The 18,190-nt window shown below is 35.6% G+C and overlaps 1 protein-coding gene across 4 annotated transcripts in view; it reads right to left on the reverse strand.

Annotated features, from left to right (window-relative positions):
- The window catches only part of ankrd10b (ankyrin repeat domain 10b), a 39,489-nt gene extending 22,314 nt beyond the window's left edge, over positions 1-17,175 (reverse strand). Inside the window, exons 1-3 of one of the 4 annotated variants that reach the window (XM_067443417.1) lie at positions 16,703-17,175; positions 14,157-14,309; positions 10,303-10,394 (exon numbers count right to left, since the gene is read on the reverse strand). In XM_067443417.1, coding sequence (XP_067299518.1) covers positions 10,303-10,394; positions 14,157-14,309; positions 16,703-16,894 — 437 coding nt within the window. In that variant the 5' untranslated portion in view covers positions 16,895-17,175. The remainder of the gene's footprint in view (positions 1-10,302; positions 10,395-14,156; positions 14,310-16,702) is intronic. The other 3 variants (XM_067443416.1, XM_067443414.1, XM_067443415.1) reach the window with 3 other exon arrangements.
- Positions 17,176-18,190: the final 1,015 nt, after the last annotated feature.

An 18,190-nucleotide genomic window follows, 5' to 3' on the forward strand; every position in this document is an offset into this window, starting at 1 on the left:
AGTAAAACCAATCACCGCATGAAATACCTCAACAGTTTGCCAGTGTGTTGATACTGAAGGGAGCGATAGTGAGAACACTCCTAATGCCACAACAGTGTAGTTTCGTTGAGGGAACTTGGAGTGAGTCAGCAGTGTCTATTTGGAATGCTCTCCCCCTTTTCTAGGATTACTTGAAAAAGTCAAGTCATTTCGAATTCAATAGCTGCAAAACATTGAGATGTGTAGACGTTCTCTAGAATTTTGCCGTAACAGTTAACAAAATGCAATCTCCATTTCTTTTGTCATCATGCCACTCTCATAAGGACAAAGGTGACAGATGATTCAAAAAAGAACATGTTTTATTATAAGGTAATCATATCATATAGGGTCAATTCTGCAGGTGACATTGTAAATACAAACAGTTTCTCTCTATGAATAAAGTCTCAGAATAAAAGATGCAGACAGGTTAAAACAAAATAGTAATAATGCTGTTAATACTGTTAAGGTCTAGTAATGCAAACCCTCTGATATTGAAGCCTGTGCTTTGCCCTGCTCTGCTTTACTATTATACTACCTGAACCACAATTTCTCCTGTCAGACTTTTGGATCGAGGGCTTTGGAAGACTTGAGGAAAAAAAAAATATTTATAATAAATTATAACATTTATATATCCAAAAAATAATAGTCTCAGCGGAAGGACCATCTATGTATTACAATTGTCTGTTTCCCCATATGATTTCCTTTAAAGAAGGGACAGGAAGTGATAAAGAATTGTAAACTCATGCTGTCCACATGAGCTTGAAGGCTCGGCATGTCAGAGTTAAATTTACATGGAGTATTAAGTGACTTATTAAGATATTAGGCCAAACTCTGTAATTTAAACTGGACATTTTATATGAAAAACCTCATATGCAGAATTTAAATAAAACAAGGCAATAAAGAAAGATCATTGACAAAATGTGCACTAGAAGTCATGCACATCCCAAGAAGCTGAACAAAGTTAATTTAAACCAACATGAGACCCATGAGGCTCAAGAGCCAAGAGATGGGAGTGCAAGCATTTCAGTATCACATCACAGAAAGAGAAAAGAAAGAAAGAAATGTGACAAAGCACTTTTTTTCTTCTTCAAAGGACTTGGGTCTTCTGAACTTGGTAGACATGTTTGATAAAGACAGAATTATTGAAGACATCCGAGTTAAGAAAGAACTAAGATATCAATAAGAGAAGATTTATGAAGTGTGTCCATCCATCAAACATAGTTAAAAAGTGTGGATATCTTTTCAGTAAGACATGAACAACCGAAACAAGAAACTGAGACAAAAGTAAGTTTGTTTGGAAACATCTAATAGGAAAATTAAAAAATATATATATATATTTGGATGAGGATAGAATTGTGTGCAGGTCATAATTGTGAATCTGATTCCAGGGCATTGAGATTCAAGCAGAATTTGAGGCGATTCATCTCAACATAAATGTTTGAAAAATGTTCAGAGGACATGCCAAAGCAATTCCTTTTGTTGCCGTTGTTGTTGTTTTTTTAAATCTGCTGGGATGTGGAGGACAGTTCCAGCAATAAGGCAATGATTTCATGTTTGTTCCTTGTAAGCTTGTCTTTGTCTTCTCTTCGCCATACATGGTCTTTTGGTTTCAGTTTCAGTCCAAGAGATCTTGAAGGAATAGCAGACATTTTAATCACAATGAAGCGGTGCTCTTTTGACAACTTTTAAGGTAAGGATATGATGGTCTGTTCAAGCGTCCAGAGAATAGTTTCCTCGATTTTCTCCAGAAAAGTAAAGTATAATCTGATTTCGGGTCTCAAGAAATTAATTAAAATAATTAATTAGTGAGGAATCAGATAAAACATCCAGTTTAGCATTTTTTGAAATAACAAAATGCAAGTGTTAGGACACAAGACCTCATCATTGATGAGGAGGCGCAAACTAGCTCAACATAAAACTTATTAGCTGACCTTTCCAGATTTAGCAATATGGGAAAAAGCAGCTTTAAATATGTTTTTATTTATTTATTATTGTTTAAATAGATTTTTAAAATAAAACCCAAAACCCTCGATCTTCTCCTAACTTGGCCTATTTAATAAAACCCATTTATTTTAAACCTTCCCTTCTGCATTGAATTGGGTAAATCTGAAACTATAGCTGTCATCAGAATTAATGCTGCCTCGGGCTTCAGTGCCACTACCACTATTAGTGAAACATTGCTTACACTGCCATAATAAAAATCCTATTTGTGTGGCTGCTAAATGCACATTTCATCATTATCTCAAAAGCATTTCCAATAGGGCAATAAACACACCATGCACTAATATAAATTGAGCACTTAAAAACAACCCTTAGTTTCCCAAGAACAAGATGTTTCTCCTCTGTAATTTTGAATGCCATGTTACTCATGGATAAGGGAAAATCCACGGCTAGCAAATTAGCTATGCATCTAATCACCACTCTGCAACATTGATACGTTTCTGTGTTTAATTTTGTGTGTGTGTGTACACAGCGCAATTTCTAACTGACGTAAATGTCTGTGCGCTTTGGTGAAAACAACGCATTAATATAGATTGACAAGTTTTAGCCATTTAGAATTGTGTTCAGACAGACCATAGTATAAAGTAATATAACCTTTTAAGGTATCAAATTACTTCTAACACTGATTTGTTTTTCAAAAATTAAGGGTTATCAATTACAATATACCATTATCTATTTTAGATAGAAGGTATGGTTCCACTTTGACAGTATAAACTGTTTAAAAGAGTTTGGAAGAGATAATTTCTCTCTCTGATGCCGTCTGTCTTCTAGACAGCTGTCTGAAACATTTCAGGTATGTGAAGAGTTCACTCTTTTTCCATAAACAAGGCTATAAACTATTAAATCTAATGAATAGATAAAAGCTTCTACTAGTTAAAAGAGTATCTGTTATGCATCACATACAAATTTAAAATCCGTATTTAGTAAATTTAGTCATCTATATTTTTAATGCAAACTCTAGGGTACTGCTTTAAATACATTTACCATGTGACAATAACAGTGCAGCCTTCTAATCATTTCTATACCGTACATTTAACAACTGTAATTCATTACTTTTTTATAGCAACTCCTAATTTTATTGCAAAACTACCATCTTTACTTTAAGATTCAATTTGTTAACATCAGTTAGTATGTTAGGTATCCTGAACTAACAATGACCAATACAAGAACAGCATTTATTAACTTATGTAAATGGTAATCAAACTATGCTATAATATACTTAACTTTGTTTTTATGCTATAATATTATGCAATCATTTTTGTTATGCTATAATATACTTAACTTTTCAATTTGTATACATTAATGCACAACATGGAGGCAAAGAACTGCCTAACGAAGTGTGCATTCAAATAGTTTAATGCACAGCTAACCGTGGATTATCCCGCTTATACCGTTTTCATGTGCCAGCACTGACTACTTGTAATTGATGTTTCTGGCGCAAAATTTGACCGGAAGAACAAACAATACGGTTATTTAGGCAAGTTCTGACTCATTAGAGCATTTCGACCACTTTAAATCAGACACAGGGATAAAGTAATGCGATAAGATTACATTTATCTGAATGAATGAATTACCTCTTCTAGAGAGAATTTAGAAAGGGAGCAAAATGACGTGCGCACATGTTTAAATGAAAACAGGATTAATATAGCACGGTGGGTAAACTGACTTGGAACTACCTGTGCATTAAACATTTATAGCACACCTTCCATCCAATCAGAATTGAGTATTCAGACAGACCATGGTATAAACATAAATAACAACAGTACATTTACAAATTATCCTTAACATAAATTAATTAATTAATAATATAATAATCATTGTCAGTTCATAATACAAAATGCAACTAATGTTAAATGAAATGGAAATAGTAAACGGTCACCAGTTTTAGTTAATGACATTAGCCTGAATTATATTATAGTCTGTTTAACACTCTGCTGACCACAATCATATGGCATTCAAGAGGAGAACATCTGCAGGTCAAATTTGCAGTTGTAGTGCTTTCAGTGTTTCTTGCAGTCTTGTGTTCTTTAGATCAAAAGCCTGAAAGAAACCCTAAGATGACTGCTGTTCCACAAAACACATCATACTTTTACTTTACAAAATATGTCTTTGTTTGATATATTTATGTTTGATGTTGTTTGATTCACGTTTGAGCATAGAAAACACATGTAAATAGCACAATAGATTTTAGGCCAATTCATGATCTGGTATTGTAAAGTGACAAATGAAAGATTTTAAATTTTAAGCATTCAATTTTAAAGTATACAAATTGAGCCCAAATGTATTAAATGTTTCAGTCAGTAGTGTAAAGGTTGGTTTCATGTATGTACATGTGCCTTTGTGGAAAAACAGATCATTTTCAGTTATTTATTATTTCCACCATTAATAAATTATGCCTTAAATTCCCAAGTGGCATTTCTCGTTGTCAAGAGAGATGAAATGGCAAGAGCTTGTTAAGATTCAACTGTTGCATTTCTCCAGAATGAGCTACAAGGACACTCAGTTGTTACGCATTCAGGGATTTACCACATAAATCCCTCAATGAACAACAAGTTTATTCAAGTCACAATTCTTAATATTTAGATGGTTATACTTCCAAATCCTGGTACGAGAGTCTTGTTGCAAAACCCTGGAGAGCTGTAGACAAGCGAATCAAGATTATGTATGAGCTTCCATCAGAATCCCTCTGCAAAGCCAACTGCATGATTTATAACAAATGCTGTATGAGCAGCAGTCATATACTAACATGAATCTAAATGCTGAACACGGTGTTGGAGAACAGTATGTGAAGTAGATCTACACATGCCTATGGGATATGACTGTCAGTAGGTGTTTAATCCTGCTCCTTGAGAGACACTTTTCTGCAGAGTTTAGCTCCAACCCTAATTGAATACACCAGAACCAGCTATTCAATGTTATCAGAAATACTAAAAACTTTCAGGCAGGTGTGTTGCAGCAGGTTGGAAATAAACTCTTCAGGGAAGGGTGATAAACACCATCGGCGTAGACTTGTAACAATTTTTTTTTTTTAATATTATTGCATGTTTGTGTTCTTACGTTATTCTTGTACAATTTCTAATTACTATTCTTTTAAAATAGAATACAATGTGTGTATTGCTCTAAATGGTTAGTTCACCCAAAAATGAAAAATGTCAAATTCCTACAAGTTTGGAACAACATGAGTGAGTAAATTCTTCTGCTCAACACAAAAGAAGATATTTTGGTCAGTAACCAAACAGTTGATAGGGCCCGTTGACTTCCATAGTATGGAAAAACTAAATACTGTGGAAGTCAATGGGCCACATCAACTGTTTGGTTACCGACATTCTTCAAAATATCATCTTGTGTTCAGCAGAAGAAAAGTTCATACAGGTTTGGAACAACTTAAGGGTGAATAAATTATGACAATTTTGATTTTGGGGTGAACCGTCCTTTTAAGACCCCATTCACACCAATAACCATAACAATATAGTTCTAAAAGATTTTTAAAAATTAAAGAATAGTCCAAACCACAACTATAGCAATGACCATTTAGCGGAAAAATATAGTTTTAATCACTTTAAGAACAATTCAAATCAAACTGTAAAAACTTTTGACAGAAAATCAGAATCCATCCTGATTTCAAAGAGATAATTTAGCTAAAGTAGCAGACAACAAAAACTGTAACAAGTTCTTATACTAAACTGGAAGTTATTGTACATTGTTCTGGAAGCTAATATAGTTATAGGTATCTTTTTGGTGTGAATGGGCCTTCAGAAATCTAGGAAAACTGAGAATATAAAATGCAATGTTTTTACTAGCAATATAATGACACTGCAGAGACATTTTGAATGGAGCTCAACGCATCCTTGATACCATGGGGGCACTCACACTTCACTTCATCTTATCTCTCAACAAGGGAAAAATAATAAACCTCATTAACCAAGGACAATTTAAAATAGCAACAGTTGGTGTTTGCTTTTGAGCTATGAGGAAATGTGCAACGGTTTGCAACCTTGTAATGACAACACATTTAAAATCAAAAAGTGAAGGAAACAAAAAGGATATTACCTCCGCACTTCACAGGGGATTATAGAAGACATGATAGAGATCATCAAATTACTAAATTCAGAATACATTTCACATTTAGGCAAAATCAAGCCAATAAACCAAATCTGGTCACATATTTCAGAAGAGCTCCATCAAAATACATTAAAAATGGATTGAGTGTATTTAGGTCACTTTTCAAAATCACATTTTCAGCTTTGATAAACAAAATAATACAAATTCATCTTTGAATCTTGATACATTGCTGTCTTTTAGAGTCTAGTCCAAGGGTGCCAATCCTGTTCCTGGAGCTCTACCTGCAGAGTTCAGAGCCTACACCCCTGTCCTGCTCCTGGAGATCTTAATTAGCCACTACAGTTGTGTTTGAGCTGAACTTTGCAGAAAGATAGATCTCCAGGAACAGGATTAGCAACCCTGGAACAGTAGAGTTCAATTTGTTAAAATCAGTTAATGCATTAGGTATCATGATCTAACAAGAACAGCATTTATTAATCTGGGATAAATGTTCATTCATTTTCGTATGAATTGTCAATGTATTATGAACAAACATAACTCATCAATAAAAAAATTATACATTTATAAATTAATTAAACACTGTAAAATTAGTCAAATTGTTAGTTCATCATATCTAATGAATTAAAGGGTTAGTTCACCTAAAACTTAAAATTCTGTCGTTAATCAGTCGCCCTCCTGTCGATCCAATGAAGATCTTTTTGATGAAATCTGAGACTTTCTTTCCCTCTATTGACAGTCTACGCAACTACCACTTTTCAAACCCTCAAAAAGGTGGTAAAGACAAAGCACTTGTCGCTTCATAACGCTTGTCGAGTCATATTGGTTACTTTCATGATGTCTTTACCAGCTTCTGGGGCTTGAAAAGTAGTAGCTGCGTAGACTGTCAATAGAGGGAAAGAAGATTTCCTTATAAAAGATCTTCATTTGTGTTCCGAAAATGAACAAAAGTCTTATGAGTTTTGGAAGAACACAAGTTCTTATTAATCAATTTAAAGTTTACATTTTTTGTTACTCATGATTTACTCACCCTCAAGTCATCCTAGGTATATATGACATTCTTCTTTCAGACAAATAAAATAGGAGTTAATAATAATGGCAGTGAATGGGGCTGTTTTTGAAGTCCATAAAAAAATGCATCTGTCCGTCAAACACCTGCTCCACACCGCTCCGGGGGGTTAATAAAGGCCTTCTGAAGTGAAGCAAGGCATTTGTGTAAGAAAAAGATCCATATTTAAAACTTTATAAAGTCAAGCTCTGGCCAATCACCTTGCGTGGAGAAAGTGTTGAAAGTGCCTCTCGTCCTTCAAGATGCTTGCGCTACGTCTGGCGAGCATAACTGGTAGTGTAAGCATTTTGAATAGCAGAGGCACTTTCAACCCTTTTCCCAGAAATTTAAAGTTTTAAATATGGATCTTTTTCTTACACAAACACATCGCTTCACTTTAGAAGGCCTTTAGAACACTTTAGAAGGCCCCCCAGAGCCGTGTGGAGCAGTCATTTGACGGACAGATGCATTTTTTATTGACTTCAAAAACAGAACAATTACTGCTATTATAAAGCTTGGAAGAGCCAGGACATTTTAATATAACTCTGATTTTATTCATCTGAAAGAAGAATGTCGTATACACCTAGGATGACTTGAGGGTGAGTAAATCATGGGCTAACTTCAATGAAAAATATCTAATACATCTCAATTTAAAAACACTGCAAGGGAAAAAAATAATAATAGTACCAATGAATATACTGGTATATATTCAGGGTATATGCAGGAATCCTGAAGTTAATTTCAAGACCTTTTTAAGACTTTTTAAAGACCTTCTCAAAATATTTTAAGACCTCATCGCACCAAGTTCTAATCGGCAACAAACCTTTAATAAACAGTTGTAGTCGAATGTAGACTTAAAATTTCTATCGTAGGCCAATTTTGTATTGTTTATATTGCATATCTGTTTCACAACGGATGGAGGGCGACACATTACCTAACTGCGCATTTCGCAAAATACATGACGTCACCCGTAGACGGCGCTCGCCAGGGATGGAGATTAACTTTTTTCAAAGTCTACCACTCAATGTTTTTACCAGCCACTTTTTGTTTTTAACTGACAATGTGTAACTGCATATGAAAATTAATACTACAAGCTCTACAATACTTCAGCAGTTTATTTAATCTCAAGTCTCAATGAAATACTGACATTTTCACGATGATTTGTGGTCTTTTATGGCTTCCAGTTTTATGGTTTTTAGTCCCAACAATGAAACTATTCATTCTGGCATCTTTGAAGCGTGTTGACAACATACTGACCAGAACATTGTCAGTAGGGACGCACCGAAATCAAAATTCTTGGCTGAAACCAAAAAAGAAGAAACCAAAGCCGAAAACCGAAAGAAAATAAAATTCAAACTAAAATGTTTAACTCGACCTCACTCATGTGTAAATTAAATAATAATGTTTATGCCAACTGGCCTGCAAAAAGGATTGAATAAAGTAATCAAATGTAAAACAACTGCATATTTAACTGTTTAAATGAAAGATTAATCCTTATTAAACTTACAAAAGCTATTCAATCAAGAGCATTGATTAATGTCAAACTAAATATAAGGACATCACTCAGGCAGCAGTAAAGGCGACTGCACCTTTAAGACCTGAGGCAGGGATATGCTCGTCTTTCTCTTAAGGCATATTCAGACTATGTCTGCTAGGATACTCATCAAGATGGACATGTTGACATACTTCTTGTGTGAGTTTGTCCGTTTAAGAGCAAGACTTGAAAGAGAACTCAATATTTGCGCGCTGTGAGACGAGCGCGCGCTCTCGGATGATGCACAGCGTCAGATCTTCTCTCAGAGCGCGCGAGTCTCACAGCGCGTCTTCACGCGAGTGATGAGGGAGAAAACGACTGGTCATATGCGCACATACGGCAGCACTCGCATGCATTGAACAAAGTTTACGAAGAGGTGAAACAGCTCGGTAGGTGAAGCGAGTTTACCCGCCACAACTCAAAATCAGCCGCATTTGGCTGGTGGCGGCGCTAATTTTCATCCCTGGCGTGCGCTCCGAGCCGATCTCAGACTGAGCGCCCCGTTGTTTTTTAATACTTTTGGGGATGAAAATAAATATATTCATAAAAACTTTTTGGAGTCAAACTCTTTTGACAAAGCTTGAACAAAATACTTTCAAAATTTAAGACTTTATAAAGCCGTGATAAGACTTTTTAATACTTTATAAGGGTCTTAATTTTCCCAAAATTGATTTATCACCTTTTAAGACTTTTCAAGACCCCGCGGATACCCTGATATTGTCCCAGAATGTTTCATTTTTCATAAACTTAAAATTAACTTCCTTCACACGTTTAAAAGCTTTCAAATTATTATAAAATAATCAACTAAATCCAACAGATCAAACTGGATTACAACATTCCTAATATATGCATATTTTTCCAATATTTGTGTCTTGTCATGGACACCGTGATTATACCAAGACAGACATGTTTCTGGATCAAAATTTTATTGATCTTGGAACAAAATTCCCATTCAAAAATGTAGTCCAAACCCTGCCCCTAAAACCTAACACTACTCATAACATCCCTAAAATCAAAGGGATAATATGTAAATAACTGCAGAAGCACCTAACCCTTGTTGTAAGCATAAACTTAACATTAACTGTAAATGTGTCCCTAAAATCTATTTGTTGATCGGAATATTGTTCCATGAACAAGGAATTACTCCAGAAACATGTTCACTGTCTTGGTTATAAATCATAAATTGGTGCCACGTTGTGCAATGCCCCATTAAGTTGTAGATACAAATTGTAACACAGCCTCGCTTCCATGGCATTAATATTTAATTTAGCAGAGAATTTAAAGATGTTTGAACATTAAGTTCAAATTCTTTCATTTATAACTCATGCATGTTTTAAAATCAGGTAAAAATGTGAGATTGAAAACCAGTCAGTTTTCTACCACTCAGGACAATGGGGCTTATTTGTCTTTGCAGAGAAGGGTTAAGAAAATCTCAATTCAAGACGGTCTCACTATAATTCACTAGTGTCTAGCGCCCGTATTGTCTTGCAGCAGAAGAAATGACATGTATAGCCTTATATCAACATTTCAGTTTTGATGGAGCCCTTCTTAAATAACACACCAGTGGTGTATTTGAATGGATTCAAGGGACAGAGAGGGAGAGAGAGACAGTTACTCTGAGCAGCAGGTAGAGAAGACTTACTCTGCCTTGGCTCCCTGGACCAGGAGGGTGTTAACACAGTCAATACTGCCTGCACGGGCCGCTTTGTGGAGGGGGGTTTCGCCAACATAGTCCTACAAAATAGAGAAAGAGAGAGACAGACAGAGACAGACTGAGCTGTGGAATTTTTATAATTCAAAAACACAAAAACAAATTTTGAAAAAAATTAATTCAAAAGTATTTTATTCCTTTGATGTCAAATTTGAATTTGCTAATCATGATATTTAGGTTGGCTGGGTCCCAAAAACATCATAGTCAATAGAAAGTTGGCTAAAGTGGACCATCAAGATACACTACTGTTTTCTTTCTTTCTTTCTTTCTTTCTTTCTTTCTTTCTTTCTTTCTTTCTTTCTTTCTTTCTTTCTTTCTTTCTTTCTTTAAAAGAAATGAATAATTTTGTTTCAAAACTTACTATTCACTCTGAAAACAAAAAGTCAGAATTTGTTGTCAAATTTGACATGAATTTGACAATGAATCAAGTCTTGACTCTTCAGTGTCACATGAGCAGCAAATTATCATATTAGAATGATTTCTGGAGGATCAAGAAACATTTATAATTATTATCAATGTTAAAAACACTTGCCTAATATTTTTGTAGAAATTGTGATTCACTTTTTTCCGGACAATACGTTTTGAAACAAAAGTATTACATTTCTTTGAAAGAAAGAAAGAAAGAAAGAAAGAAAGAAAGAAAGAAAGAAAGAAAGAAAGAAAGAAAGAAAGAAAGAAAGAAAGAAAGAAAGAAAGAAAGAAAGAAGTGTATCTTTATGGTCCTCTTTAATGTAAGTCAACTTTCTATACACCTGCAATATCTAATTCTTGAAATTCTTCAGTTTTTAACTCGTCACCTTGTCTGATAACCAAAACAACAAAAATAACCTGTAATAGCAAAAAAAAAAAAAAAAAAAAAAAAAAATTGCATTACGAGAAGACTAGGCAGATCAATTAGACTAGGCAGATCAATTAGACTAGGCAGATCAATTCGATAAAACAAATGTCTGCAAAGGGTTATTTTAGCATTATTTATTTAGCAGTTTTAGCGCTTCTTAATTTAAAACAATATTAGGGGCACAATTCTACATTCATTTTAGTTAAAAGTAATTTTAAATATATATTTTTAATTTATATTTAGCTGTTTAAGTAGTTTTAGTACTTCAACTGATTTAAACTCACTTCATCTCAGTTACAAAGGCAATACTGTAAAGGCAATGCAAAACATTAAATGTAAAATAAATTATATTTACTTTTTAATCTAATATTTAAGGGCGTTTTCACACCTGAAAGTCCGCACCAAGGTCCGAACCAAAGTTTGTGTTTGGACATTTGGTTCTTTTTGGTTTGCTTTCACATTGCAGTTATGTCAGCGCACCAAAGAACTTTACATGACGCACTGGCGTCCTGTCGTCATCATCTATGTGGGCTGCATCTTAACATTGATTGGTTTGTTAGCGGACGTGCGTCTGACGTCAGTGTGTTGTCAATTCAGCGGCTAACTTTGACAAGAATGAATGAACAGACGCATATCGTTGGCAATACTGTTAATATTATGGCACTACTATCTACAGCACCAACTATACTCGAGGCAAATCCATCTAATGAACGTCCTCGTTGTGCAAGGAAAGGAGGAGCTCCTAGAAGATAGGCTTTTTAGCCAAACAATTTGTTTTATTTTATAGTAATGTTTAAATACTATAATGTTATTTTTAAATTTCATCTAGGCTATATTGATTATGAAACGTGCACAGATGTGCAATATATGTCAAAGACATCGAGTCAGAAATAATTTTGACCACTTCATTAAGATTTGTTTTGTAGAAAGCTTTGTATTTTGTATCTTAATATTAATAAATGTTTCATCATTTGCCTGAATTTAATAAATAAGCTTAAATAAATAATATAGCAGACATCCCGTGACGGAGTGATCATTTGCGTTGCACATGAACTGGAGCGGTCTCATAAATAAACGAAACTCAGCATACTTGTCTCACAGACATTAGAACATATACATATATATATATATATATATATATATATATATATATATATATATATATATATACACAAGCAGAGCACGCCGTTCACGCGAACTGACATGATTACACAAGCGGTTCTGTTTAAATGCTGCGCGCTCCATCACTGCATGTGCTGTGAGTTTAATCTGTGTTTTTTCACTAATCCTACACCAGAACTTCCTGTAAATGGTCTGAAAGTCCGAACTATACAGAAAATGCTTTCACACAAGAAACGAACCGAACCTTTGTTCAGTTTGGTCCGGACCGAGACTACCTCTTGACGTCGGACCAAATTTCGTCTGTTTGGTCCGGACCGTGGTCCGAGGGAGGTTTCACACCTGTTATTTTGGTTCGTACCAAACTGAAAAGTCCGAAAATCCGGACCAAACAAGGTAGGTGTGAAAGCACCCTAAATTTTATTTTACGTCAGCTGTCAATTTTTTATGGTTTTGGTTAACGACATCAGTACTGTATAGGCTACTGAATATGGCATTGGCAGCAATCATCATATTGCTGGAAGTGAAAGTGCAATCTCTCCATCACAACCCAGCATCATTTATTTAGGAGCTGGTGGATCAGCCTGGCAGAGCAGCAAAGGCTCTCCCAGCAGGAGCTATAAACTTTTCACTTTTGACAGAAAGCTACAGTAAACACTTAGGCTAACCGAGTGGCTGAGCTTCGCCCAGCCCTTTCAGGACAACAGGCGAATCACTGGAGAAGAATGTGTGCAAGATTCATCGAAGTATCAAAAGACAAGACTGTACAAGAGATCCGTCAGTGGGACGGGTGATGGCCTTTGATTAATGCGGATCTGCCTGAGCCAAATGGGGAAGTGTAACTAGCCTATATTTGGAGAACACATCACTGGTTATGCAACAATGACCTAGTAATATAATTTCTCTGCTGTAACACACAAGTGAGGGGAGGAGAATATATGAACAATCGGAAATCTTCTCATATGCTAATGGAGATTACTACATGAGACAAAAAAAAAACTACATGAAAATCAGAGCAAGATTTGTGATTATGTGCGTGTGCACACAAGTGTGTTATATCTGTGCCTGGTACCTAAAGGCCAACTTCCACTGCACCGACAGATGTAGACCAAAAAACAAGAGGCCAAAACAAAGTTTGTTTGGAGTTTAGAGCTCTGGCTGGTTAACACTTTCAAACTACCATTGGTCTGTTATGATTACTTAGTAGGTATGGGGATAGTTTGCACAATACAAAACCACATGACCAATCAGAGATCATCATCAGAAGGGCCTGTCCATAAAACCCTGTCAAAACTCGTATAAAAACACCACACCTTAAAATAATGCAATAAACATTAAACAAACAACAGAAATTGTAACCCTAAACATCCTAATGTACATTACTGATACAAAAATACAATAATTTATAATAAGCAAAATATTGTATATAAAATATATTTTGTATAACTATGCTATAAGAATATCATTTTACTATTTTTCACTGTAAATTCATAGGTTTTACTATGATAATACAAACAAATTTGAAAGTAATTTATTGTAAAATTACAATGTTGACCATTATTATTATTATTTTTGGTAGAACAAAAAAAAAAAAAGTGAAAAAGAGTCAAACCAATATAAAATGGATAGTACAAAGTCTAAAATCTAATGACACTGAATCACAACTGTGTTGTGTTGTGCTTAATATATTATCACCCTCTTTTAAATTGTTTGGGAAACATCCTGCTCTGCGTTCTCACATAACTCCACGTTTGCAGTGATTACTGCAGTTTTAAATGACATTAGGACATTAATGCATCCCCCTCATAAGACAGTGAGTATCTCTTACCTGTCTGTTTATATCAGCTCCAGCTTGCAGAAGCCAGAGCAAGCACTGAGGATGACCCCCGAAGGCAGCAATATGAGCAGGCGTCTGGGCGAACCGAGAGGTCACAGAGTTCACACCACATCCCACCTGCACTAGACGCATTACACACTCCAGCTGGGTGATGGGAGAGGACAAAGGAGAAAAAGTGCCTTTAGTTAGTGCTCAACTGATATGAGCAAATAAATGCTTTCTGAAGAGAAGTAATCCATATTTAACATGTTATAAGGTAAAATATCTAGCACCTGACCCCCTTCCGTATTCAACTTTGCTACAGAAGGCCTTTATTAACCCCCTGGATCTGTGTGGATTACTTTTATAATGGATGGATACACTGTTTTGGCCTTCAAATTTTGGACTGCCAAAATAATAAAACTTGGATTAGCCAGGAAATCTTTTTATATAACTCTGATTGTATTCGTCGGAAAGAAGAATGGGTGACTTGAGGGTGAGTAAATTATGGGGTCATTTTCATTTTTTTTGAGTGAACTTTTCCTTTAATGATACCTAAACAAATGAGATGTAGACAAAGTGCTGATCCACAATTGTGTTTCTATGACTTCACAAAAGTAGAAGCAAAACACAGAATCATCGTGGACCAGTCCAATGAGGAAAGATAGCTGTTCCTCACTGCATTCATGACTGCAGGTGAGCGCAGCTGGACCCCCAAGCGAGCTGAGAACATCACTTATCTGAAAATTATCTTGAGACATAAGCTTCCTTAAGTTAACTGGAAACATGCCATTACAGTCTGTGAAATAGCTCCTTTGTTACCTTCTGTTTATTACCTAAACTGGGTTTAATAATTAATTTGGGCTTAAGAAAACAAAGGATTTGACAAAGGAACCATTTAGTACATTTGATAGACGGTTACTGTTGAGTTTCAAAATTCCTCGCTCCTGGTTCCTGCAAGATCTCAAATTTCACCCATACTCTTCCTGTTATTTATCTTATCAACAGTGGCTTAAAAAGGATTCTTCTCTAGACACTCCCATGCTTTAGAAGACATTACACCCATCTAGATGTAGCACACAACACAGAAAGTGGGAGTGGCACCAGAACAGAGTGCTTTATAGCTTCTTCATAACTACTTTACAAGTCATATCAGATTTGGCATTTAAATCAACTGGAATCTAGCTTGATCTAAACTCCTGTTGATCAAGCTCATGCACCGACGACACACTAATGAATTCCCCTCGAAAGGTTGTGATGCAAGTTCCTGCATGCATCCTGTGGAGCTTTAAAAGTCAATGCAGAAAATGGTTTCACTTTTCACCAGCACATTTCTAAAAAAAATAAACTGATGGGTTTGTGTTTACATCAGCCTGCTGACTCTCATACTTCATCCGGTTGGGTAACTTTGAGACATTTGAGAACACAGTTACATAAATAATGTAGCTCTTGAGAAAGTGAGGGAAACCTGAAGTTCAGCATCATTAACCCGGGGAAAGACTACACCCACAGGTATCAGTTTAAAATAACACTTGTATCAATAATGACAAAATACTGAAATGTTTGAACACATGACGCGGTTAACGTTACTTATTCATAATATGCAGAAAATGGTCTCACCAATACATTTCTAAAAAAATAAACTGATGGGTTGTTTACATCAGCCTGCTGACTCTCATACTTCATCCGGTTGGGTAACTTTGAGACATTTGAGAACACATCAGTTACATAAATAATGTAGCTCTTGAGAAAGTGAGGGAAACCTGAAGTTCTGCATCATTAACCCGGGGAAAGACTACACCCACAGGTATCATTTTAAAATGACACTTGTATCAATAATGACAAAATACTGAATTGCTTGAACAAATGAGGCGGTTATCGTTACTTATTCATAAGATGAAGCGGTTAATTATTCATATGAAAACGTGATTATATATATATATATATATATATATATATATATATATATATATATATATATATATATATATATATATATATATATATATATAGTGTCATAAGTAATAAATTAATAGATAAATGCAATGTTTTTGTTCGTTTGATATTTTATTTGACTGGAATAAAAATGGCTACGTCACTAAACTGTAACCAAAACATTAGCTGAATTAAATTAATTTCTGATACGTTAGCCCGTTTAAATTAGAAATGATGTCACCAACTGAAATCAGTAACGGCATTTCTTTTCTACGTCTTCAAGGCATCGTTAAAACCGTTCGTCTTCTTTTTTTCGTTTTTGCTCTTGTGTATCCACTACGGGGTTATACTCCCTAAACAAGCCTGTTAAAATCATGACACAGTCGGAAAATTGTAAAGCAAATTAAAAAGATGAAGCGAGCCAAACTCTGTCTGTCTGCAGTTGCTCGTGCACTGAATGAACGCGCTATTTCAACTAACATTAGATCGTCATCAAGTCGGATCAAACACGATGACATTTGAATGGATTAATCGTCTGACGCGGGTTGAAAAGCACGCACGAATAACTTAACACTTTTAAGTAAAACACGTGCCCAGATTGTGATCATTTAATTATGCTGTACCTTGCCGAAGTGTGCAGCCCAGTGTAAAGGCGTCCACCCGTAGAAAGAGTCTTCCACAGAGAGCTGGTCTGTGCCGCACTGGAGGAGCGAGCACAGCGCGCCCACATCTCCATCTCTGCACGCCCGGTGAAGAGGAAAGCGAATATTCAGCACCTCCTCGCTAGAAAACCCAGACTCCAGTCCCACCGACATTAGTACACACTCGCTTTTATAAATGCGTGGAAAAAAGAACCGTGTCAAAAATGGTGGACCTTACGCGATGTCTGCTCTTATTAAAGTGAACCCGCCCAAACAAAGAGCTTACAAAGGGGAGGCGAGACGCACAACGTGCTCACATACACACTCGCGTCGCGCGCTCGCTGAAGGGAAGAAACTTCGTAATATGATTCTCTCAAAACCTAAAACGGATCATTTCAGATTTAGGACTGGAGCTATGCTCACTACACTACAGTGTTACAGACAGATCACTGACGCCATACTGAGGCTACAATATAAACGTAACAAAACCAGAAACGGAGCCTTTCAGAATAGGACCGAGCCTGCACGGCACGTACCCACTAAACCACTAAACGACCCTCAAAATCAGAAACGGATCTTTTTGAGAATGATCCGAGGCTGCGCATGCCCACTAGAAAATAGACAAAACCAGAAACGGATACCCGAGGATCCGGAGTATAGAATCACGCATGCGCTTTTCAATCTGAACGTGGTGGTGTGGCGCTCGCAAGAACCTTTGATGTGGCAGGAACCTCACATGAAAATATATTTTAAAAGTATGTTTAGCTATCACCATCTTATTACTGCTACCATAAATTACCTATATAAGAAAATAAATACGGTAACACCTTTAGTTACTATAGTGATAACTAAATTATGCATAATTACAGGCAACTAACCCCAACCCAAACTCTAATCCTAAAACTAAGAACATTTAGGCCTGGCTTCACATACAGGGCTAAGATTAAGCCATAATTAAACCTTAGTATAATTGGGACATTTAAGTAGCTTTTATAAACATACCTTATAAAGAAACATTCCTGTTGTGCACCTTGAGACAAAACATGCATGTTGGGAAGCCGTTTTAACTCGAAAAAACTTGCACTGCGATATATAAAAATGTGTTGCTTTGAATTAAAAAGGATCTAACATGCATGTTAGTCTGGGACCTAATGACTTTGAATCATGTCTTAAACCTTGTCTGTGAAAAGTTACTATTTCATATTACTCAGCACTTAAATGTATAATTACAGTGTAACAAAAGACACCTTAAAGTGTAATCGAAATACATTTTACCCCGTTTTTTGTATGATTAAGAATAGATTACATTTTTGTTGGCTCAAGTTAAAAACCACACTTTTTCCAAGTATTGCAAACGAGCAATAAGTATGCATTTACCAAATAAAAGCCTCCTACTCCATGGTTTAAGAAATTTAAAACCACATAGCCTATCAGGAATGCCTTTAAAACTGAACACTTTTTGAATTCTCT

This window comes from Pseudorasbora parva, chromosome 5, assembly GCF_024679245.1.
Source record: "Pseudorasbora parva isolate DD20220531a chromosome 5, ASM2467924v1, whole genome shotgun sequence".
NCBI classification, from domain to species: Eukaryota; Metazoa; Chordata; class Actinopteri; order Cypriniformes; family Gobionidae; genus Pseudorasbora; species Pseudorasbora parva.